At 41.9% G+C, this 25,209-nt stretch overlaps 1 protein-coding gene across 1 annotated transcript in view; it reads right to left on the minus strand.

Moving 5' to 3' along the window:
• Positions 1 to 25,209, minus strand: part of LOC108708009 (SH3 domain-containing kinase-binding protein 1) — a 225,220-nt gene that overhangs the window by 83,698 nt on the left and 116,313 nt on the right. Inside the window, exon 3 of the mRNA XM_041581798.1 lies at positions 24,366 to 24,486. Within this exon, the coding sequence (XP_041437732.1) occupies positions 24,366 to 24,486 (121 nt within the window). The remainder of the gene's footprint in view (positions 1 to 24,365; positions 24,487 to 25,209) is intronic.

Raw genomic sequence — 25,209 nt, forward strand, 5'->3', positions numbered from 1 at the left:
AGCAAAACACAAGAGTCCACTACATGTGAAATTAGTCAAAGGATACCAGGGTCTACCAGCAGTTTCCCACCACCATCAACACTGTAGATCTCCATCCCCAATAGTGAATCTGATCACCACCACCTACGCACATGCAATGTTCCCTCTAAATCCTTCTTGGTCATGTGTGAAAAAAATTATTTTTGGACTCACATTTTAAACTTGTGTGCGCATTTAAAAAAAAAAAAATGTGGTGTTCTAAACTAGCTCCTCACAGCGTGAGGGGAGGCCAACGGCTTAAAATCTGCTATACCGAAACGAATTGCCACAAAAGTGTTTCCACAAGGGAATGAGGGCAAGAGGTAATGAAAACTATGGCTCCTAAAGTGAAGAAGTCGACAGCGAGTGACTTGCACCTTTTTCAGCACAGTCAGAAAGACCAAGATGGCGCCCAGTCCAGGGAAAAAACGGAAGGAGAGGAAACTGAGGCTATCACAAACCAAGACTTACAGCATCTGTTCCAAAATATAGAAAAAATGGTAAAGGCAGAACATGCTAAAACTACAAAAGACTTAGCGGCTGAAATTGCCTCTCTTGGCTCGCGTGTGGACAACTTGGAGCAACATGTGGATGGTATTGCGGATTACATCCACCAAATCGACAGTGACATAACCGCCATTCACTCTCAACTTCCAATATGCTCAGGAGGATGCCGAAAACCGCTCCCGTAGAAACATCCGTCTACTGGGAATTCCTGAAACGGTGACTGACCTCACCACTCTCCTTACCGACATGTTTCAGGAGCTTTTGCCAGACACATCACTGGAGCGGCTTGAAATGGATAGAGCTCATAGAGCACTGCGGCCCAAACCAGGGCCTGAAGAAAAACCAAGAGATGTCATAGTTCAGATGCACTACTATAAAACTAAAGCGGACATAATGACGGCAGTGAGGCCATCAGGGGAACTGGAGATTGAAGGCCACAAAATCGCCCTATTCCCAGATTTGGCTCTTACAGAACTCCTCCGCCAGCACAAGATAATCTATTGCTGGGGACATCCATTCTCCCTTCAGGTGCTTTACCAGGGAGCACCCATACCATCAGAAGCCTGCAAGAACAGGAAAAACTCCTCCGAGCTTTAAACCTTCCAAGCAACTTACCAACTCCTCCAAGACCCAACTGTCTGAAGCCTCCTAAACCACAGCAGAGAGCTGAGTAAACTTCCTCTGCCCACTTGAGAGTAAGGATGCTACGCAGGAAGGATTGGTGAGATAAACTTTACTTAACACTCAGGGAAAGCCACTACAATTTTTTGAATGACTTTTCCCACCACAAATGTTAAACTCATCTAGTATATGGCTCTCAGCCCACCTCCCTCAAAGCAATTTTCTAGCAAGGCCTTGCCTAATACAATACACTTTCGGTATTTGGATACTCTCCCCACGCTGGGAGCAAGTGGAATACCCTAGTCACCCGGGACAGACTCAGAGACACCATCACCCCCCAATAGCCCAACGTCTTTGACGGATTTTTCAGGGGCATTAGAGTTTACTGACTCAAAGAACGTGACTTCACTTTTTATCTATAATTCTTGCCCCTTTCTTCTCATCCTCCTACACTGTCTCTAGACCCTAATTCTTTTTCTCTCCCCTCCCCCAACCCAATAGGACTCTCGCCATCTGGAGACTCCAGCCATGACTCAAGCTTATCAGAACCCGACATTTGCCCCCGAAATTCCGCACCCACAGTACCGTACCTTAAAAAGCTACTTTAAACTGCAAAGGCTTAAACTAGGGATGCACCGAATCCACTATTTTGGATTCAGCCGAACCCCCGAATTCTTTGCTAAAGATTTGGCCGAATACTGAACCAAATCCGAACCCTAATTAGCATATGCAAATTAGGGGTGGGAAGAGGAAACCATTTTTTACTTCCTTGTTTTCCCTCCCTGCCCCTAATTTGCATATGCAAATTAGGATTTAGTTCAGCTGGGCAAAAGGAATCGGCCGAATCATGCTGGAAAAAGCCGAATCCCGAACCGAATCCTGGATTTGGTGCATCCCTAGCTTAAACACGCCAGTCAAACTGCGAATGGCATGCCATGATCTATTAGCAACAGGGGCACAAATCCCAATTCTTACAGAAACACACCTGGTTCGCAGAGAACCTAATTATTGGCATAGGAATATTGATGTAAAATTTTTCTCCTCAGCCAGAAAACAAAACTAGAGGAGTTGGAGTCCTACTCCATAAACGCTGCCCATTTAAAATTACGGAATGCCATTCAGATACTGAGGGCCGGATACTTATACTGGTTGGCAATATCAATAATACGACAATCACACTAGTAGCCATTCATGCCCCTAATGACCGACAATCAGAATTTTTTTAGCACTTTGGACAAGCTCATTGATAAACATAGGCGAGGCGAGCTTGTTGTGGCTGGAGACTTCAATTCGGTACCTATACCCAGACGAGATAAATCTAAAACTCTAACAAATAATCCCATACCTAAGGCAACCAAAAGCCTTTGTGACTTGACCAAAGCCCAGTCACTCCTGGATACCTGGAGAGTCCTAAATCCTGACACCAAGGACTACACCTTCTATTCAACCTACCATGATTCCTACAGCAGAATAGATCTCATTCTGGCTTCTAGCTCACTTATAGATAAATTGATAAAAACTGCAATCATACTGTGCACATGGTCGGACCATGATATAATGCTTTCTGCCTTCTATGTAAATATCTCACAATCAAGAGGGGAGTGGAAATTAAATGAGCATCTGTTAAATAATACTGAGGTTATCCAGGAACTGACTCAGGCTATCCCACAATACCTTTCTGAAAATGGTAATGGGGAAGTGACCAAAGACAGTCTGGGCTGCTCACAAGACAGTTATTAGGGGGATACTTATAAAACATGCCTCCCACCTACGCAAATTGAGAGAAGCTAAAATTAAACAACTTATGACAGAAATTATTCACCTAGAATCCTCCCACAAAATAAATCAAGATTCCCTTACGCTAGAGACACTAGTTTCTAAAAAAGGAGAGCTTAAGCAAATCCTGATAGATAAAGCTGAAAAAACTTTAACATACACAAAATGCATGTTCTATGAGAAGGGGAACAAAGCAGACTGTTAGCCAGACTTCTGACCAAAAAAACCCCAACATCATTAATCAGATCAATAAAAAACCGAAAGGGGAAAATACACCATAAAACAGACTAAATTCTGAAGGAATTTGCACACTATTACTCAAAACTCTCCTTAGAAGCCCAACTGTTAACACCATCATCTCCTAGAACCTTCTTGTGGTCTCCACGAGAAGCTAGACCTTCCTCATCACTTTAGAATCCAATACTGAAACACACCATTAATCTCTGGGATAAAATTAAACTAAAATATAAAGATGTAATCTGCTCAAATCCGTCTACATTTACCCCACTATTTCATAACCCAGCCTTTCCTCCAGGCCAACACCTGAAGTCTTTCAGTTGGTGGCTGGACAATTACTTTTTGGATATAAATAGTTTGACTCCACTTGGAAGCATACTAACATGGGAGGACTTGCGAAGCAAATATTCTATTCCTCTCCGGGAACACTATAGGTATTTACATCTTAGCCATTTTAAACGGTCACAGATGGGCAAGAACCCTAAACAAAAGACACTCTTTGAATATCTTTGTGCACATCTCTATAATAGGGGACAAGTTTCCTTGATCTATGCCAAATTTAGATCATATGGTGTTCCAGACAAATACATTCCATAAATACATGGAACGCTGGGAAATGAGACTGAATGCCGTACATGATATAAATGATATGATACATGTACATGATATAAAACATTTGGAATTTATACTAGATCATATGAGAAAAGCTTCTATCAACACAATTATCAAAGAGATACTGTATGACTGGTACCTGACTGGCAAAATTACACAAAATATATGGTTCTGATCCTCACTGCTTCAGGGGATGTAAAGCGGTGGGAGACGAATTACACATGTGGTGGGAATGCCCACAAATCTCTAACTTATCGAAAGGAATTTTTGCCCTCTTAAGCATCCAGCTGGAGAAAAATGTTAGACCGGATCCCTGGCTGGCTCTTACCTTCAAATCTAATTTCCTCACCAAAAAGGAATACAGAGGGGGCGTGGCCGACCGGGTAATGGTGCAGACGCACGCAGGCGAAGGGCTCTCTAGGCATCTGCCAATATCTGCCTCCATCCCGACCCTAGAGCGACCCTGTGGCACCTACTTGTAGCCTGGCAGCTAGTTGTGTCATCCGCTGCCTTCAGAGTCTCGGATCGGCTCTCCGGCGCTACTAGGCCTGGTGCGCGGGTCGGGGCCTACTCCTGAGACGGAAGCCCCGGACTCGCGTGGAAACGCGACCCGACATCGCGGCTGTCCCGGACTGTGGCGCTGGTCTTACGGCCACAGGGGAACAACCCTGACCACCACTGGCGGGTCCCAGCCAAGTGCCATCAAGGGGTGAGTGATTAATAGCCCCTGCAGGCCCACCTTCCCAGCAGCATCATCTCCTGTCTTCCCTGCAGCTACGGGGCCCAACACAACCAGGCTAGATGGGAGCTGGAGGCCTAAGCTGCTGAGTGCTTGGAGGCTCTCCCCAGCAGATCTAGCTTACCCTGCAAGCTGTGCCACAAGGTACATGCAGCACAGCCATTGTAGCCCTGACTCTCCAGCTGCACTCCTACCTGACCCCCTGCAGTTACTGCCTCTGATGCCAGCAGGCTGCAAGGAAGCTGGTAACATATACTGCCAGACACTCAGGGGCTGTTGTTCCCTTACTGCCCAGAGGATTGTTGGAATAGCAGTGGGTCTCTGAACCATAGTGCCTCTCCCAGTATTCCCTCCAAGCCCCAACTGTCTTGATCAATAATACAGCACAGGGGAATTCCATCTTCCAAGGGAAAGGCCTACTGCACCCAACTTATCTCTGGCCGACTTGTCCTTTGAGACAGGACAGAAATGAACACTGAACAAATAATGTAGAGGGTCACATTGTGAGCTCCGTGAACCACAAGCTACCTCCTTTCACAAAGATCCTACCCCAGCGACAAATATACAACCTACTGTAAGTCAGTTATTCTTAAGATGAGAAGCAGTAAAGCACAAAAAGTAAAGGCGGATGCGGCATCCAAACTTGAGCAATTCGCTAGACAACCATCCCAAAGTGGCTCTCCGCAGAAGGACTGTCAGATGGCGGCTACGAGCTCCCCCACACTACAGCCTGAATCTGCAACTCAACTGCTATTAGACGCTATTGCAGACTGCAGGACATCACTCTCCACTAAAATTGAGGAAGTCAAAGTCGACCTCTCGCTGCTCCGGGCTGACCTCCAGAATATACGTGAGAGAGTGCGTGAGACAGAAAACAGAGTCTCGAGTTTGGAGGACACTTGCGCTCCACTACCTCCAGCGATTGCTCGCATGGAAACGAAACTCAAAGCCTGCACCGATAAGCTGGATGACTATGAGAACCGGCAGCGACGTAATAATGTCCGTGTTGTGGGACTCCCTGAGAGAGCGGAAGGGAATGATCCAATAGCCTTTGCGGAAAAATGGTTGAAAGATGTTGTCCCCACGGCCGTTTTCTCATCCTTCTATGCGGTCGAACGAGCCCATCGTGTGCCAGGCCGGAGTCCTCCCCCAGGGGCACCACCCAGACCCTTCCTAATTAGACTGCTGAACTTCAGAGACCGAGATGCCATTCTGCAGGCTACCAGACAAAGCCCAGACATCATGGTGGAAGGGAAAAAGGTATCTATCTTCCCGGATTACTCGGCAGAACTTCAGAGGCAACGGGGCACCTTCACGGCGGCCAAGCGACGTCTGCGGGAGGCTAATTTGAAATATGGAATGCTTTATCCAGCCAAGCTGTGGGTTCAAGCGGGTGACAGAGCCATGTTCTTTACCTCGGCTCAAGACGTAAATGACTGGCTGGATGCTCGGGGTCATCCACCCCCCAGAGGCAGCCCTCATCGCCTCAACTAAGAAGGTGACACAAACACATGCTGCAGCAGGTGAGATCATTCTTATTTACACTCTTTGATCTAGCCAGGAACCATAGACTACACATATGGTGGAGACCCTATGCCTACAACAAATAGACTGTCAATGGTTCCTCTCTCACTGATATGAAAAGGGAATCCACATTGATGGATCAACTCAGGATCCTCTTGGCTTTCTAAGTAGGGGAACCATCCACACAGCACATGGCACTAATTGGCACTTTTTCAGGCCCTGCGTCCCCTACTCAATTACGTCAGTGTAATAGGTTTTATAGCGGATATTGACGCAACAGCAGCACCGTTATTTCAAGTACTTTGACACTACTGCTTTTGGCTTATGTCTTAGAGCCCACACCTTCTGGCAAGAAAGGACTGTTGTCAGCGTCCACCTATGCTTAATGTCCAGAGACATATGGTTATTTGCTTTCCCATATAGGGGTGGGGGCGCTAGAGGCCAGACCTATGGGGCTGTCATGGAAGGCCACTTTTTGGTTATACTCCTGGAACTTCAGAAGGGTGTCACTATTAAAGAGGCATTCAGCTACAAGTGACTCTTTTCACAACATATTCTGCAATTCGACCTCACCCTTACTGCTGCAACAAAACTAAGGATCAACCTGTTTTGGCTGTTTTTTTTCAGGTATCACGGAGACTCAACTTTATCCCTGTCTATCTCGGTTAAAAGTTACCTATCCTTGGGTGACCACTCCCCCGGTTACAATGTTTTGGGAACAATACCTGCCAAGTTCCTGGGTCAGGTTGGGAGGGAAGGGTTTTATGGGATGTTGTTTTTATGTTGATAATTCTTGGTTGCAATGGTTCTCGCTTCGATATATGACGAATAGTACTGCAATGTATATTTTAAGCCAGCTTGCCTGTACAATGGAATTCCCAACTGCTAGACATGGGGGGTCCACTTAAGTTTCTCTCCTGGAATATCAGGGGGCTGAATTCTAAGTTCAAAAGGGCCTTAATGTTTGACTATGTCAAGAAGCATGTACCGGATGTTCTTCTCCTACAGGAAACACACCTAGTGGGCCAGAGATTGATGGCGCTTAAGAAGCCGTGGGTCGCACACACATATCATACCTTTTCTACTCATGCCAGGGGTACCTCCATTCTGGTTCGCAAAGGTATACAATTTGAATTGCTAGATATCGCTACTGATCACTATGGACGGTATGCACTTCTGGGGTGTACTATATCCAATCAACTGTTAACCATAGCTAATGTGTATATGCCCCCCCCCCTTTGACAGCACGTTATTAGATAATATAATGGGCAAACTAGCAAATTTTCCATCAGCACCATTGCTTTTAATGGGAGATTTTAATGCATTATTGAACCCCTCGCTAGACAGGTTAACCCCTAGCCCCCAAACAACCTCTAGGCTTTCTCTCTGGACACAGGCCATGAATCTTACTGATCTCTGGCGCTGAAGAAATCCTGATACGAGTGAATTTTCCTGCTTCTCAGCCACCTATAACACCCTATCCCGTATTGACCTTGCTCTAGCATCTGCGGAAGTGTTGCCCTGGGTGAACTCGGTAGAATACTTACCTAGAGCGGTATCTGATCATTCCCCTTTGTTGGTAACACTGAACCTTATTCCAGGACCCAGAGAACGTCTCTGGCGTCTTAGCCCACTTTGGCTAACACAACCTAATGTAAAGGAAGCAAATGAGGCAGCCCTTATAGAATATTGGGGTCTTAATCCTGGAACGGCAAACATGGGGACTGTGTGGGAGGCAGGTAAAGCCACGCTGAGGGGAGCACTTACTTCAGCAATCAAAGGAGCTAGGAAGGAGGCTACTCAAGCACTAGAAGAAATACAGAAAACGCTAACTGAGGCAGAGGAAAACTATTCAAAATGTGGGGCCAGATACACTTCACACCTTTAGGACAGCTCAAATAGCGCTAGAAGAAACTAGAGTTAAGTTGACGCAAAAAAACAGTTTCTCTATGCCTCCCAAAGAACATTCGATAAAGGGGAGAAAAATGGGAAAATCCTAGCATACCTCTCTAAATCCCAAACTCCATCCAACACTATCCCCAGAATTACCTCCCCCTCAGGTAACATAGTAACGAACCCCTCTCAGATCGCTGATGCTTTTGCAGCTTACTACCAAACCCTGTACGCCACAAAAGTCAACTACTCATCAGAACAATTAACAAATTATCTTGATGATATCCAATTCCCTCAAATGTCGTCACATACAAATGCCCTCCTTAATGCCCCTATTACTTTGGTAGAAGTGCAAGACGCAATAGCCTCCCTTCAATCTAACAAAACGCCTGGTCCCGATGGCCTTCCAGCAGACTGGTACAAAGCCTCCAGTGAGATCCTCTCACCCTGGCTACACAAGACTATAATACATGCCACTGAGGAAGACCACCTCCCTCCCTCCTTCAATGAGGCTGTGATTGTGGTTATTCCGAAAGAAGGGAAGGATCCCCTTGACTGTGGTTCGTATCGGCCTATCTCCCTCCTAAACACAGATGCCAAGGTATTTGCTAAGGTCCTGGCCAACAGACTTAAGCAAGCTATACAGGAAATAGTTGAACCAGACCAAACTGAATTTATGCCTAATAGATCTACCAATGTGAATGTTCGAAGACTATTTACAAATTTGCATGCCACTCATAGTAACCTGGGCTCACGAGTGGTAGTATCATTAGATGCGGCTAAAGCGTTTGACTCTATAGAATGGCCATACCTTTGGGAAATCCTGAGGAGATTTGGCTTGGGGGACAGATTCATTGGATGGGTGCGACTGTTATACAAACAGCCGATAGCGAAAGTCAACGCTAATGGCTATCTATCAGCTGCACTCAACCTACATAGGGGCACCCGACAGGGATGCCCATTATCACCATTTCTCTTTGCCCTGGCAGTGGAGCCTCTGGCAATCCTGGTCCGCCAAGCAAATAATATCACAGGTCTTCGCCTGGGGAGAGTGGAAGAACGCATCTCTCTATATGCAGATGACATACTGTTGTATCTGGATAACCCAGGCAACTCTCTGCAGGCTGTCCTGGATATAGTGGACCACTTTGGACAATTTTCAGGACTAAAAATCAATTGGGGTAAATCAAGCATACTCGCTATTGACGCCAACATTAATCCCGACCTATTTCCTCCCACTCCCCTGGTCTGGGTAGATTCCTTCAAATACCTTGGCATTGTGATTCATAGAAATCTGGACGCCTTTATACCCTCTAATCTAGAACCAATTCTCTCCACTATGAAAGATAAGATTAAAGTCTGGGCTAACCTACCCATCTCTATCTGGGGCAGAATCAATCTTCTAAAAATGATATTTCTCCCTAAATTCCTCTACATCTTCCACAATTCCCCTGTTCTCATCCCCCGGTCCTTCTTTGTCTCTATTGATATGGCCCAAACAGCGTTTCTCTGGGCGAACAAGCCCCCCAGGTTTGCTAGAGCCAAACTGCGGGCTCCTGTCAGTGAAGGGGGATTGGGCCTCCCACAGTGGTATTTCTACTCATTGGCTGCTCAGATTTACTATATACACTGGTGGCTTAATCCAGATCCATATAATCCAAATTTCCCATTGCAGGCCACTTTAGCGAGCTCAATAGAGTCCCTCTCATATATCCCATTCCGCAAATCTTCCGATCTACACACCACCCACCCAATTATAATCACCCCATACAAAGCATGGGTGGCAGCACTTAAAATTTGCAATATAGCATTACCTCTTCTGTCGCCCCAGCTACCCCTATGGGGAAACTCCTTACTCCCACACTTCCAGCACATAGCAGAATACAGAATGTGGCCACGATGGGGCCTACGTACACTAGGGGACTTGGTTATGGATGGAGCGATACGCCCTAGGGCTGAAATTAAGCATGTCCAAACCCAGGAGCCTCTTCCCTGTTCTCCTATTTCCAGCTTAGACAGGCCACTACTACCCAATTTCAAGGCAACGTCATAGATCTCACAACCTCTAACATAGAAGCAGCTCTTAGAGCCCCCACCGCCAAAAAAACTTGTCACCAGGCTGTATTCGCTTCTCCTAGCTACTATTAAACCTCCTTTTCATGCAGCGGGTGCAGCCTGGAGTAGAGACATCCCGGGGCTAGAGGACGAAGATTGGGAAGAGTCGACTGCTAGGGCCTATGACTACCTCGTCTCAACCAGAGATAGACTAATCCAGTTCAAGATCCTACATAGACTCCACTTAACCCCAAATAGGCTGTTCCATATGAACCGACGGGACTCACCACAATGTCCTAAGTGTAGTGCCTCAGAGGCATCTTATCTACATCTTATCTGGTCATGCCCCCGAATCCAAGCCTTCTGGTCTCAGGTTCTCACCTATGTCCAGGATAAAATTGCACTGCCTATGTTATTGACTCCTCAGGTATGCATTCTCGGTGTAATAGATGAGGTCACCCCTAGGGCGGCCATGAGAATACTCTTTCGTACACTATTGTTCTATGCCAGGAAATGTATCCTCCTGAATTGGATGTCCCCCCTCTCCCCCACAGTTAATGGCTGGTTGAACTTGATTAAAGCAACACTCCCCCTGATACAACTCACCTACACTGCAAGAGGATGTTCCCAAAAATATGAGCTAGTGTGGCGAGATTGGCTAGACGCCATAGAGGAGCCGTAGGATTCAGGGGGATAAGTTAACAGTGACAGAACTAGCTGCACCGCCTATTCAGGGGCTTTAGGTCTGCCAGAATCAGAACCTTTCTGAAATAGAGTGAATCCAAATGTACAGGACTCAAATGTATTGAATATGTACGCTGTGCTATAATGTTTGTCAGATGATGGAACCGCAAACCATTTAATGTTTGTTTATTTGTTGTTATAAAATGCAAAATAAAAACCTTTAAAAAAAAAAAAAAAGGAATACAGAAACTGTGCTCACAAATTTGCCTGGCAACCAGGTACACTATAGCACACAAATAGAAGGAAGGCATTCCTACAATACTGGAGGTCAAAAGGAGGATATGGTGGGTGTCCTCGATGGAACTTATTGCAATGATAAACCACAAAATGGACAACTTTACCGCAGTTTGGACTCCCTGGCTATCCTGGTGTGAGACCCAAAGCCCTTCCAATCCTACAAGATCTGTAACTTGAAGCGCATTTTATATGAGACTACTTTATTGCTATTATCTAAGAATGATAGGATAAATATGTTATCTATACATGCTATACCTTGTGAAAAATGCTATTTCAGTTTGGCGGGAGTCCTACCCCTCCCTTCCCCCCTCCCCCTTTCTAACTTTTCTCTTCCCTTCTCTTTTTCTCTATTCTCTTTTATCTTATTTAGCCTTATATACCGCAGTCTGGAATAAAACAAGCTGTTAAATTTTAGAAAACATGAAGATTGTAACTTTGCAGCAAAGTAAAAATAGTATAATATATAAAGAACATTCTTATTTATGCAAGTTTTTTCCGTTTACAAATATACGTTTGCCCATGAGTTTTATGTTGCCCTGTTCTGCAGCATTTTATTAACACTTAATAACTTAAAGAAATATTTTGAAAATGTGTAATCATTTATGTGAAGTGCAATTCCTCTCAAATGTAAACTCAAGCCTGCTTTCAGTTAACAAAGCATATATTTATTGCCTTATTGGGCAATATATTCAAAACAACATTACAAGACACCAGAAAATTTTCTTTTATTTCTCAGAGGAAATGTGCAAATAATTAAAATACTTTTTTTTACACTCAAATGAATGGGTTTAGTGCTGTTTTTGTTTTCAAAGCCATTTCCAAAATCCACTTAATAAAGGGAAATAAGTTGCTGCTATGGGATAAAGAAATAAATGCTTTATTTTTAGCATGTATGAAAAAGAAATGTGTCTTATAACACTCATAAGTATCCCCACAGCAGTAAAGGCGCAGTTACGAAAATCTGACATACCTCCTAAAGTTCCTGACTAAAAGTAGTAAAAAGTAGCAATAAATATAAAAGTGTAGCATTTGTTTTTATATTAGGTCAGTGACCTCATTTGAAATCTTGTAAAAGTCAGAAGAAAAAGGCAAATATTTCAAAAACTATATAAAAAGAAAAATTGAAAAGTTGCTTAGAATCAGCCATTTTATAACATACTAAAGGTTAACGTAAAGGTGAACCACCCCTTTGTGGATGTTGTGGACCCCAGCTTCCGGAAAATCATTTATAAATAGGGACAATCAGGAGGTATGCACTTAGTGATTCCCATCTACTGTTGCTGGATATCAAAAGTTTACTATAGGTATAGTGGACAGGTTTGTTGTAGATGGTGAAACCCCCACTATCCTTGGTTACCCTGGAATGATTGTAGACCTTTAACTGAAAGAAGGCACCCAGTAGATATGCACTTTCTGTACTGTTGTGTTGGTTGAAGACCCCTTAATCCTTAGTCAACTACTGGCATGATGGGAGAATTCTGAATTGCAAAAAGGCACCCAGTAAAGATCATAACCTGCATATGGAGGACACACAATATCACCAGCAACAACAATTAGGGGGTTATTTATCAAAGGTTGAGTTTTAGAGCTATGTGAGCTATTTTTAAACCTCGAATGAACTCAAAACTCGAATGGTTTCTAATCTAAGAAAAAACGAGAATGAAAAAAACTCAAATCAGTGAATTCAATGTTAACAACCGAAAACTGGAATAGATCGAGTTTTCAGTAAAAAAAACTCGAATCGCTCAAAAGTTTTTTTGAGCGAAACCCAACGAAAAACCTCTAACATCACGAAGGCTATTAACATCTTCAAATGGTTCAAGGGACCTCTGCCATTGACTTATACATGACATTGACAGGTTTTAGATGGTGTATTTTCGGATTCAACATATTTCTAGCAGCTGGGTATAATATATCTAGAAAAATTCGAGTTTTTTTTAATCCGATAAATCGATCTTTGACTCAAAAATACCCTTGAAACCCTGAATTTTTCAAGGAAAACACAACTCGACTCTTAATAAATCTGTCTCTTAATGTTCTCTGTCTGTCAGGGAACATTTGGATATTTTACACTGAAGAGCAGAATGGTCTCTGATGCATGTCGCAATTTTTATTTTTGAGTAAATATTGGGACTTAATACATTGCTTCCTTTTAATATGGCAAATATCAACTGAATACTAGTCCTATACATTGTATAAATCAGAGGCGTTGTGATTTCCTCCTTTATATAAACTGTTTTGTGCTTATAGGACATTCTTCCAGTTGCATTGTTACATCATACTGGGACCACTTCCTGAAATTCAGCTTTAATGTGCAACTTGCAAGGGTTTGGAGATGTCAAGAAGTTATATGAGTTTTACAGTAGATAAGATACATCCTCTTTGTTTTGTTTATAGCCATTCTTTGTATTATGGACTTTTATGGGCTTTATATTGTCAGTGGCACAAAGTGAACAATAAAGGTTTATGATTATATCTCCTTTCCCTTCCTGTGATTGATTCGGCCTAAATGCAAAATCTAAATTCATGGGAGTCAGGTGATTTTATCTGCTTCCTTCCTGTCAATAATCAATCATTCATATTATGCGAGTGAGATATTGTGGATATTGTGTTTTAACAACCATCACAACGTAAAGCAAGAGATTCTATACCTGACATTCTATTTATAACCAAAGGCCATTCTAGGATGTGGCAAAGTGCGTTTAATATAAATGATGTCAATACACCAAGAATAGCGGTCTGTAAATGAATCCCTTGCTGTGTTTGTACAGAAGCAGAAATGCAAGTTTAATTCTAGCCACAAGAAAAATTAAGACTGTTGGGTAGAAATTAAGTAAGTATAGAAAAATTAGATAGGAACAAAGGAATGTTAGAATGTTATAACTGTTCTAAGCATGTGGCTATCATTTTCTCTTATATGGTACAGGAATTCAAGGCGACAAGGCGACCATGAGAATTCCCCGCTCTACACTCAACCCATTATCAATATATTTAAGACATTAGGACAGGGATTGTTTGTCAATACATTGCAATATATTTAAACTGGCCAACTATGTCAAAGTCATCCCATATCTGGCCAGTCCTACACTCAAATTGCATCTGATTCATTAAGAATTCTATTGCGTAAGTTCTTAGTCCTCTGTCTAACCAGGCCCCTTTGGTGGCAGGTGCTTTTAGCCAAGGAAAACAAAGACCATGTTTAAAAACATCTAAGTTTTAAACATCTAAGTTGTCATATCCAATCCACCCAGAACCCCCCCCCACACAAACTACCTCAAACGCACACCTGGCCAGCCTGGACCCCACCTATTCTCAATTAATCTCCATACCTTTTTGTGACCAGCAATTCAGAATGTTCTAATGCCACAAGGCCCTAAATGGACTCCCACCTGTTGACGACCTAGCATTTTGTTACTGTGTGAGACATTATAGTACTATAAAAGGCTTAATAGGCTCTCTACTATATACATGAAAGAATTCACCCTGAGAGAACGAGAGCAGAGAAAATGAGAAGACTGTTGTTCTCAGGGCCGCTCCAGCCATAAGGCAAGGTGAGAATCTTGCCTCAGGTGGCACGGAGCTGCCAGTTACCAAGGGCGGCAGAAAGCCGCCTCTGGTAAATTTAAGAGACGAATTTCCATTTTTTAAAACGGAAATCCAGCTCTTCTAGTGCAGCGAGCGCAATAGCGCTCACTGCACTAGGGATGAGGCCCCTCCTCCACCCGCTCTGATGCTGGAAGTTAAAAGAGCAGAGCAGGAGGGGGGCTGCATTGGGGCTGCAGCCTCAGGCGGCAGCAGCCCCCTAAACGTGCCTGGTTGTTCTTTGGCAGTGGTTCCCAAACTGTGTGGATACCCGTTGGGTGGCGATAATGAAGTACAATTGGAGAGGCTCAACTTACGGCTATTTAGCGATAAATGTGAGATTTGGGTTTATTTAAGGATATCCCTAAACTATTACTGGAAGACAGTTATAACTATGTTTATGTACTCATGTCCCTGTTATGAGCTTAGAGTGCCGCACAAAATGTGACAGCTTGAACCCAAAGAGTCAAAACCTTTGGACTAATGTTTAATGACAAAGAGAAAGAAAGAATTTGGGACATATATAAGTGAAAGCCAAGAACCTGTCATTAAACAACGCTGCAGATTAGATGGTAAAAGGGACCTGTTCAGTGAATCAGAAAGAGGGGTGAAAGATGCACACAGGTAGGATATTCGTGTGTCATATGTTTGAATCTGTTTATTCATGATGTGCCTGGGTATTGGGTGTAGATAGCAGTGGACGAAAGCTATGCACAGATTGAAATAAATGGGTAGAGGTTTGGTGGGAAATGGAAAGCATGTATAATGAAACGATTGCAGCTGAAACACCAAGATGTTGTTAAGTTTCCAATTTACCCTATGGTTAAAGTTAAAGTCTGCGTGAGCTACAATCCATGCAACTTTAAAGCTGCAACCAGTCAGCAGATAGCTCTGGCTAGTTAACGGCACAAGAACTAATGTAATCCACTTTTTGTATTGGTTGCTATGGGTTACTTCTCCAGAGTAAAATTCACTCCAGTTTTTTGCGAATTCCCATCAGTCTGCAAAAATGATAAAACCTCTGCTCCACTGAACTCAACAATTCACTTGTGATATCCTTTGTATGGAATATGAGTGCGGAAATCAGGGATTTGCATCAGTCAGTTCTTATGTATCTGTAGCGTTTCCAAGACAGCTGAAAAAGGGTTCTGTAACCTTGTAGTCAGCATTTTCACTTGGCTTGTGCCTCATACCGTAAAGCTATAGTGCAGCTGCAATACAATCTGGGGAAGTCATTGTGAGCAGTGCCGAATTCATAAAGAATGGACAGATTGTAGGGGCCCTTTCACGTTAATAAGGCTTCATACAAAACAGGAATCTGAAGCTAATCCATCCCGCTTGTTGAATTCCCCAAATACACTTAGTAGGTGCAGCTCAACAAAGTCTTTGTTATCTTCACATCACCATCATGCATGCATTTATATATACGCTGTTTAGGACTAAGACTTCACTAGAACTGATGTTATGAGACAATACAAAATAAGAGAGTTATGAGACAAACAAAAATGACAAAATAAAGTGAAAGTTAGAGAAGAACAGACAGCAGCAGACCTGTCCAATATGGGTCAGTTGTCTGGGGTGTGAAATGTAACCAAACCTAAATTATCACAGAAAACCAAAAAAGTGACATCATGGGTTGGGTGGAAGTTATGTCACTCCAGAAGCAGATCAACCAGGTCAGGGGGAAACCTGTTCTTTTAAGATGGGAGCAAAGAGAGCCTGCAATTGGCTCAGGTACCCAGTCAGGGTACCTGGAGACCACCCATGTTTAGGGAATCTTGGTCATTCTCCCCCAAAACCCGACCACCTTGAGGGTATTATGCGGGTACCCGACCCCAAATCATCATATTTGACAATTGTGAAGGGAGGTACAGTCCCTGTCAGATCCTATGGAATGATAACCAGTGCCAATTTTGCCATGGAAGCCAAATTTCTGTTTTTAGCCAAAAATCACTTGCTGGGACTTACAGTCCTGCTCCATGTACTAGGAGCCGCAAACTATAGATTTATCTCAAACATTTCTCATAAAAACAGAAACAACTGCAGCAAAAACATGACATTTTAGACTGTCAGGACACTGGTTCAAGTGTTGAAACTACTATATGGGAGGCCAAAAAAATATATTGTAAAACACTTGCTTTTAGAATCCCCACCATGTAAGACGTGCTTGTGTCTGCCATTAAAGGGGCATGTAAGGGACAGCAATGGGCTGGTGCCTTCTAGAATTAATTAGGCCCCATACAATCCGCACTATCCTGGGTCACCACCTGTAAGTGGGAGCGATATGGTGTCAGGCTATTCTTTATATAAATAAACTGTAGTCTTTCTAATTGGAAGATTTTCTCTTATTACTGCCTCTACCACTAATGACAGCCCCTCATACAATTAATCCACAGGAAAGATGCAGCATTGAGCTATTTACAAATGATATACCTTTTTATAATCCTATTAAGCTTTTAATAAAGTTTGAGCTGAGTTGTTTACTGCAGTCTGTCAGAGATGACTTGTGCTATCCAGTTTTTTTTTTACACTAGCTTTTATACCATGGCATCATGCCCTAATCATAACACTCACTAATTACGTGTTCACAGGTTTTATGCTATTCGACATCTTCTGCAACATTTTACACGTTAGTAAAATCTTTGTAACATTACCGTATATATGAGATTCGTTATCCGGAACCCCTTATCCAGAAAGCTCCAAATTACGGAAAGGCCATCCCCCATTTTAGCCAAATAATCCAAATTTTTAAAAACAATTTCCTTTTTCTCTGTAATAATAAAACAGTAACTTGTGCCTGATCCCAACTACAGTATAATTAATCCTCACTGGTAGCAGAACCAGCCTATTGTGTTTACTTAATGTTTAAATCATTTTCTAGTAGACTAAAGGTATGAAAATTTAAATTACAGAAAGATCCATTATCAATAAACCCCAGGTCCCGAGCATTTTGGATAACAGGTCCCATACATGTACTTGAAAATATAGCACCGCCTCTTCAAACCCCCTTTTTAGTACCACCTAATGCCATGTTAATTTTCTGATGTATGCTTTTTCTTAAAGGGGTGGTCACCTTTCAGATAACATTTAGTTTGATGTAGAGAGTGATATTCTGACACAATTTGCAATTGGTTGTCATTTTTTATTATTTAAGGTTTTTGAATTATTTAGCTTTTTATTCAGCAGCTCTTCAATTTACATTTTAACTAATCCGGTAGCTAGGGTCCAAATTACCCTAGCAACCATGCATTGATTTGAATAAGAGACTGGAATATGAACAGGAGAGGCCTGATTAGAATGATGAATAATAAAAATTAGCAATAACAATACATTTGTAGCCTTATAGAGCATTTGTTTTTTTTTAGAAGGGGTCAACGACGACCATTTGAAAGCTGCAAAGAGTCAGAATAAAAAGGCAAATAATTATAAAACTATAAAAAATAATGAAACCCAGTTGAAGAGTTGCTTTGAACTGGCCATTCTACAACATATTAAAAGTTACCTTAATGGTGAAGCACCCCTTTAAGTATGCTTTTAAGCTGTGGACATATTGTGGCAGCTCTGCTATAGCTCTCTACCCCTTCAGCTGCTTTTCGCAAAGAGACTCAAAGCACTTTATATAATTCACAGCAATCTATGCTACCATCCTATTCATAGGTTGTACATTCTGTCACTAGGTGCTGCAAGCAGTGAGTGCGAACAGCAGCAAAATCTGCTAAAACCCTTGAAATATGGCATTGTTGCAAAGGTTTCAGACATCATCTAGTTCTAATAACCCATAACAACGAATTAATGGGGTGGTTCACCTTAAAGTTAACTTATAACTATGTTATAGAAGGGCCAATTCTAAGCAACTTTTCAACTGGTCATTATTTATTTTTTATAGCTTTTTAATTATTAGATTTTTTTCTTCTGACTCTTTCCAGCTTTCAAATGGGGGTCACTGACTCCATCTAAAAACAAACAAACAAACAAATGCTCTGTAAGGCTACAAATGAATTGATATTGCTACTTTTTATTACTCATCTTTCTATTCAGGCCTCTCCTATTCATATTCCAGACTCTTATCAAATCATTGCGTGGTTGCTTAGGTAATTTGGACCAGATTGCTGAAATTGTAGACTGGAGAGCTACTGAATAAAAAACTAAAAATTCAAAAACCACAAATAATAAATGAAAACCAATTGCAAATGGTCTCAGAATATTACCCTCTACTCCATACTCAAAGATGAACAACCCCTTTAAAGAATACTATTTACGGGTTTCCTGATTGGTTGCCATGAGCTATTAGAACTGGTGCAAGCTTCCCACTTGTTACTGCATTAACTCATAACCACAGACTGCATTCGAAATTCACAGCATCTAAGAACCTTAAAACGGAGTAAAACAAATCCAATATTTAACACCTATTCTGTTCTATTCTAGAGACAAATCAAATATTAAAAGTTTAGCGACAATGTAGAATTTGTGTGTGTGATATCTCTGGAGAGGAAATTCTTGTTATTGCTTGCGGAGAGCTCAGAATTCAAATAAAAAGACTGGCACTATGAGAAGCAGACAGCAGAAATTCAGCAGGCTGAATCTGCCTTCTGTATTTATTATGTTCCAGTACAAACTAGTTTTGCCTTGGCTAATTGATCAACAAGTTACACTGGGGGTGGCAGAGTACAATACAGGAAAAAATATAATGATGCATTTTCTTCCTACAAAAGTACAAATACACAATTTTAAAAATAAACTTGGAATATCCCTTCAATACATAGTGGAAAAAAATAAACTTATAATATATGGGCCCATAACATGGAACATGTTGGATAGCTGTGAGTGGTGCTGTGTTTTGCTTTACATAGAATTTAAATAAACGTCTGTTTCATGTCTAGTTGCACTGTAGATCCTATTGATGACTTGCACTTAATGCTTAGAGGGAGCACTGTTTTGAATTGCTGCTTTGTATTGATTTGATCATATTCCCCATACACAGAAGAGATTATTTCCTTTCAGATGTTCTTATACATAGCAGTCTGGATATAGAAAGCTTTAGGAATGTGTCTGCTATCTGATATTGATTCTGTGCTAATATATACAGTCTTGTGAGCTCTTTAAATCACAAAAATGTAATCACAGAGAGGCCTCTTTGAAATCTCTACATACCTGCCACTCAGGTTGTTCAATAGTAAGGTTGCAGCTTCCACATAATCACTTAGGATTCCTTCTCCTCCTCTAGCCCACTCTGCTTCCTCCCTAAGGAATTTCCTTTGGCTGTTGGCTCATGAGCATGCTCAGTTCATCTCAACTCAGATTAATTAAGACACCCTCCAGTCTAGCAGCCAATGAAGAGATAGAATTGCTGGTTCCAAAATAAACTCTGCTCTAGTTGTCTGCTCCTATTTTACCATTATAAATCCTAACCCCCCTCCTAAGCTCAGAGTAACCATTACAGTGCTCAATCAAATCAGGACTTTTCATCATAGTAAATGTTGCCTGTGTAAGCTTGCATTCTTTAATTGCATGAACTTTACATCGCATATGTGCTGTTTGCAGATATAAATGCACTGATGATGTGTCAAGGTAAACAACAAAAATTAATCTTGATTTACTCATTAAACCAAAGATAAACAAAAATGTGTATTCTGAAAAAAAAAAAGTTAGGACACCCTACCCCCTAATAGCTAGAGTTACCCCCTTTGGCTGAAATAACTGCAGAAAGTTTGCCCCACTCCTCAATGCAGAAAGTTTGCCCCACTCCTCAATGCAGAATTCTTTCAGCTGTGAGATGTTGGAGGGTTTTTTTTTTGCATGTACAGCCCATTTCAAGTCACCCACAGCATCTCAATCTCCATTTCTTAGTTTTCAACCAGTCCTTGGTGGGTTTACTGGTATGTTTTGGGTCATTGTCATGTTGCAGGGTCCAGTTCTGCTTCAGCTTCAATTTTTTTTACAGATGGTCTGACATGTTCATCAAGCACCCTCTGACACACAGTAGAATTCATGGTGGATTCTATGATGGTGAGCTGGCCAGGTCCTGCTGCAGCAAAGCATCCCCAAACCATGACACTTCACCCTCCATGCTTCACAGTTGGTATGTATGGAACGCATTTGAGAACATCATCAGGAGAACACAAGTACCTGCATATGCTCTCCTATGCAGGCTCGCTTCTTATAATATTCACTGGTCCCAAGAGGCAGCAGTCAAACCTCCGTGCTGCCCACATATGCTGTTGCTATCTCCCCCCCCCTCGTGGCTCATTCCTCAGCCCTCCCTCCTCAGCCCTCAGTACAAACGCTCTCCATCCTCAGCTCTCCCTCCTCAGCTCTCAGCCCACCTGCCTCAGACCTCCACACTTAAAGAAAAACTATACCCCCAAAATGAACACTAAAGCAACAGATTCATCATCATTTATTTATATAGCTCTGTCAAGATACATATTATGTGGCATATTAAAGAATCTTACCAAACTGGAATATATATTTAAGTAAATATTGCTCTATTACATCTCTTGCCTTGAACCCTCATTTCGTGATGGTCTATGTGCTGCCTCAGAGATCACCTGACCAGAAATACTGCAACTCTTAACTGTAACAGGAAAAAGTATGGAAGCAAAAGACAGAACTCTGTCTGTTAATTGGCTCATGTGACCTAAGAAGTATAGTTTGTTTGGCATGTTTGTGTGCACAGTGAATAGTACAATCCCAGGGGGTGGCCCTTATTTTTTAAAATGGCAATTTTCTATTTAGGATTACCCAATGGCACATACTACTAGGAAAGTATATTATTATGAAAATTGTTTGTTTACATGAAGCAGGGTTTTACATATGAGCAGTTTTATGCAATATCTTTTTTTTATAAAGACCTACATTGTTTGGGGGTATAGTTTTCCTTTAAGCCAGGCTGATGGCTGAGGATAGAGTGTGTTTGTACTGAGGACCAAGGAGGGAGGGCTGAGGAGGAAGAGCTGAGGAGGAATAGCTGACGGCTGAAGGCTGAGAAGGGAGGACGAGGACCCAGGATGGAGGCGCAACTGCAGCCTTTCAGGGTGGGTGAGAGAAAAAGCAGGCAATGCTGCATTCCTCTGCTTTAGGAGATTGTATACAGGAGAGTGATTTCCCCTGAGGATGTCCTAAGATGCTTTCCAGAGGTATGATGTTCTTTTCCTGGAATGCTGTACTTGGTTTACGACAAACATGTCCTCTTTTCTGGTGTCCAAATAATTCAATTTTAGACTTCTCTTTCCAAAGAACATTAGTCTAAAAGTCCTGGCCTTGGACAATGTTCTCTCTGGCAAACTTTAGTCTGACCTTGATGAAACATCATAGAAATCTTAGAGAGCAAAGGTTTCCTCCTTGCACACCTCCCATGCAAGTTAAGGTTATGCAGTCTCTTTCTGCTGGCAGAGGCATGCACTTTCACATCAACAGTAGCAAGAGCCTGCTTTAGGTCCCATGATGACATTTTTTGGTTTTTGGAGACTTCTTTTAGCATCTTGAGGTCTGCTCTCAGAGTGAATTAGCTTGCACAGCCAGACTTGGGCATGTTGGCAGTTGTTTTGACAGTCCTCCACTTGTAGACTACTTTCCAGACAGTGGAATGGCTGCTTTCAAACTCATTTGAAATATTTTTAAATCCCTCACCAAACTGATAAGCTGCTACAATCTTCTTTCTGAAGAAGCACCATGGTGTTCACTCTCACAACAACAGTCAGGAGCAGACCCAACTAAATGTCTGAGGTTATAATAGGGCAAACCTCCTTCAAAATGCTGAGTAAGGATGTTCTAATCATGTGTACCTGATGTGATACACCTGTGTGTGATTTGAGTCATTTTAATTGGGAATATGTGGGGGTGTCCTTATTTATTCCTAAACAGAAATTGCTTTTTTTTGTAGAAAGAAGATTTTGAAAATTCTTGACCCTGGAGACAGGCCCAGAGCTAAGGGTAAACAGAGGAGGCAAGTGCCTAGGGGCATCACCGGACCAGGAGCTCTAGGCAACCTGGCCGGTCACGCAAATAGATTTTCTATATTAGCACAGGATACAGCCCTAGGATGATAATTTCACTGTTTAAAGCCTTAAATCATTCATTTCTGTCTTAACCATTTAAATGGAACAGAATCAAATCTAAAATGATAAATTAAATAAACTACATTACATTTTATAAATACCATCAATGTTTTTACCAAGCAATTAAAACAGAACTACCCACTCACAGGATGAAGATATGTCACAGAAAACCCGCTCACTGTTAATTGGAACTGTGCTACATATGCCGTGCTCATCACACAGAAACGCCATTGGTTTGTAGGGTCACAGTGGAACGTGCCAATAGATTTCACACTCTCTGCTTTACCTTGACACATAAGTATTTAAACTGCCTCTCTAGCATGTAAATGTCATTATTTAGCAGTATGTTGCCATAATGTAAGCCAGAGCTCAGTTTGCATCTAACCGACCCTATAATGCAAACTAAATGCTCTTGAGCAAAGACGATATACTTCCCATTATGTGGCAATGAGGCCAAGTTATTTACAGATCTGTACAGCCTGATAGCTGTTAAAGGAAAACTATACCCCTCAAACAATGTAGGTCTCTATAAAAGATATTACATAAAACAGCTCATATGTAAAACCCTGCTTCATGTAAATAAACCATTTTCATAATAATATACATTTCTAGTAGTATGTGCCATTGGGTAATTATAAATAGAAAACTGGCATTTTAAAAAAATAAGGGCCGCCCCCTGGGATCGTATGATTCACTACACAGCGTTTTGAATCTGATACCTTCGTTTCCAACGCAACGCGAGGAAGCGCAGGAGTCATGTCGGATGCGCCGAGCCTAAGTAAGAAATAGGAATGTCGGACATTGTCGCAGCATGTATCCGACACGAAACGACTGTCGGACGCGAACTATGCATGTTGCAGCATCATCCGATAGTCGTGTCGTGTCAGACGCATGCTGTAACATTGTTCAACATTAATATTTATTACTTAGGCTCGGCGCATCCGACATGACGCCTGTGCTTCCTTATGACACATCGGAAAGGAGGGTGTCTGATTCAAAACGCCTGTGTAGTTCTACTCTTAGAGTTGTAGTATTTCTGGTCAGGTGATCTCTGAGGCAGCACACAGACCATCAAGAAATGGTGGCTCAAGGCAAGAGATGTAAAAGGGCAATATTTACTTAAATATATACACACCAGTTTAATAAGATTCTTTAATATGCCACTTAATTTGAGATAAACTATATGTTGCTCAAGTGTTCATTTTGGAGGTATAGTTTTCCTTTAACAAGCATCCTGGCTTACCATATCTGGTTGAATATAATCTGAGATAAATACAGCCATAGGTTGTTAGTGGGAATCTTTTATCAGAGATTTGAGAAAACTGTGGCGAAAAAAACGCAGCCACAAATTCTAGAATTTATAAATGCATTGAGCATTAATGGAACAATGTGCAACTTTTTTGCTTTTTTTTAAACTTTAGGCTTAAACTGAAGGGGATAGCTAGATGGCGAAATGTTTTCAACTGTCCGGCTTAGCACAGAACAGCCTTTCCACTATAAGGAAGGCACAGAATGAGAATACTGCCATATTGCAATTTCAATCATTGGTAGGGTGGGAAGAAATAGGCATGTAAAAATGGTACCAATGAGGAAACTACTATAGAGCCATGTCAGGAAAATAGAAAGCACAGAGTGATATAGAGCAATGGATAAAACAGTGCCACGAATGAACACCTGGTAAGTGAAATGATGGAAAAAATAAAACCCATATTTTTATTTAATTTTAGTTTGATCTACAGTATGTTATGAATTGTATAAGTTACCTCTGCCGGCACTCCGGATAACCGCTTCACTTGAGAGCAGTGCATTCCCGTTGGAAATTCCCTGGGGAGGCCTGTCTGGAGGTTTACTATTTTGATCTTTTTTGGTGTCCTTTTTCAGTTCCTGCAGGGGATAAATGTAGAATGATAAGAACCATACACTTGTTGAAAAGAACCAGGTATTAAGCTGCTTAGAGATTTTTGTTGCTTTGAAGTTAAAGGGGTTGTTCACCTTTGAGTTAACTTTTAGTATGATGTAGAGAGTGATATTCTGAGACAACTTGCAATTGGTTTTCATTTTTTATTATTTGTGGTTTTTGAGTTATTTACATTTTTATTCAGCAGCTCTTCAATTTGCATTATAAACAATCTGGCAACCATGCATTGATTTGAATAAGAGACTGGAATATGAATAGAAGAGAACCTTACTAGAAAGACAGGGCCGGATTTCTGTGCCTGGCGCCCCTAGGCCAGCAGGTCCTAGCGCCCGCCACTTTTACAAGCGCCCCGATCCCATCGCAAGTGTGCACGTGGCTGCTTACTGGGGAGCTGCGGCTCCCATTGCTAAAGGAGAATGCGGCTGGGCGGCATGCTGCCCCTGAAAATGTGCCGCCCTTGGCCCGGGCCTATGTGACCTCGCCACAAATCTGGGCCTGTAGAAAGATGAGCAATAAAAAGTAGCAATAATAAAGTGTGTAGCCTTACAGAGCATTTGCTTTTTAGATCTGAAAAGCTGGAAAGAGTCAGACAAAAAAGGCAAATAATTAAATAATGAAAACCAATAGAAAAGTTGCCCTAGAATTGGCCATTCTATTCCATACTAAAAGTTTACTTAAAAATGAACCAC

This window comes from Xenopus laevis, chromosome 2L (genome assembly GCF_017654675.1).
Source record: "Xenopus laevis strain J_2021 chromosome 2L, Xenopus_laevis_v10.1, whole genome shotgun sequence".
In the NCBI taxonomy this organism is placed as follows: Eukaryota; Metazoa; Chordata; class Amphibia; order Anura; family Pipidae; genus Xenopus; species Xenopus laevis.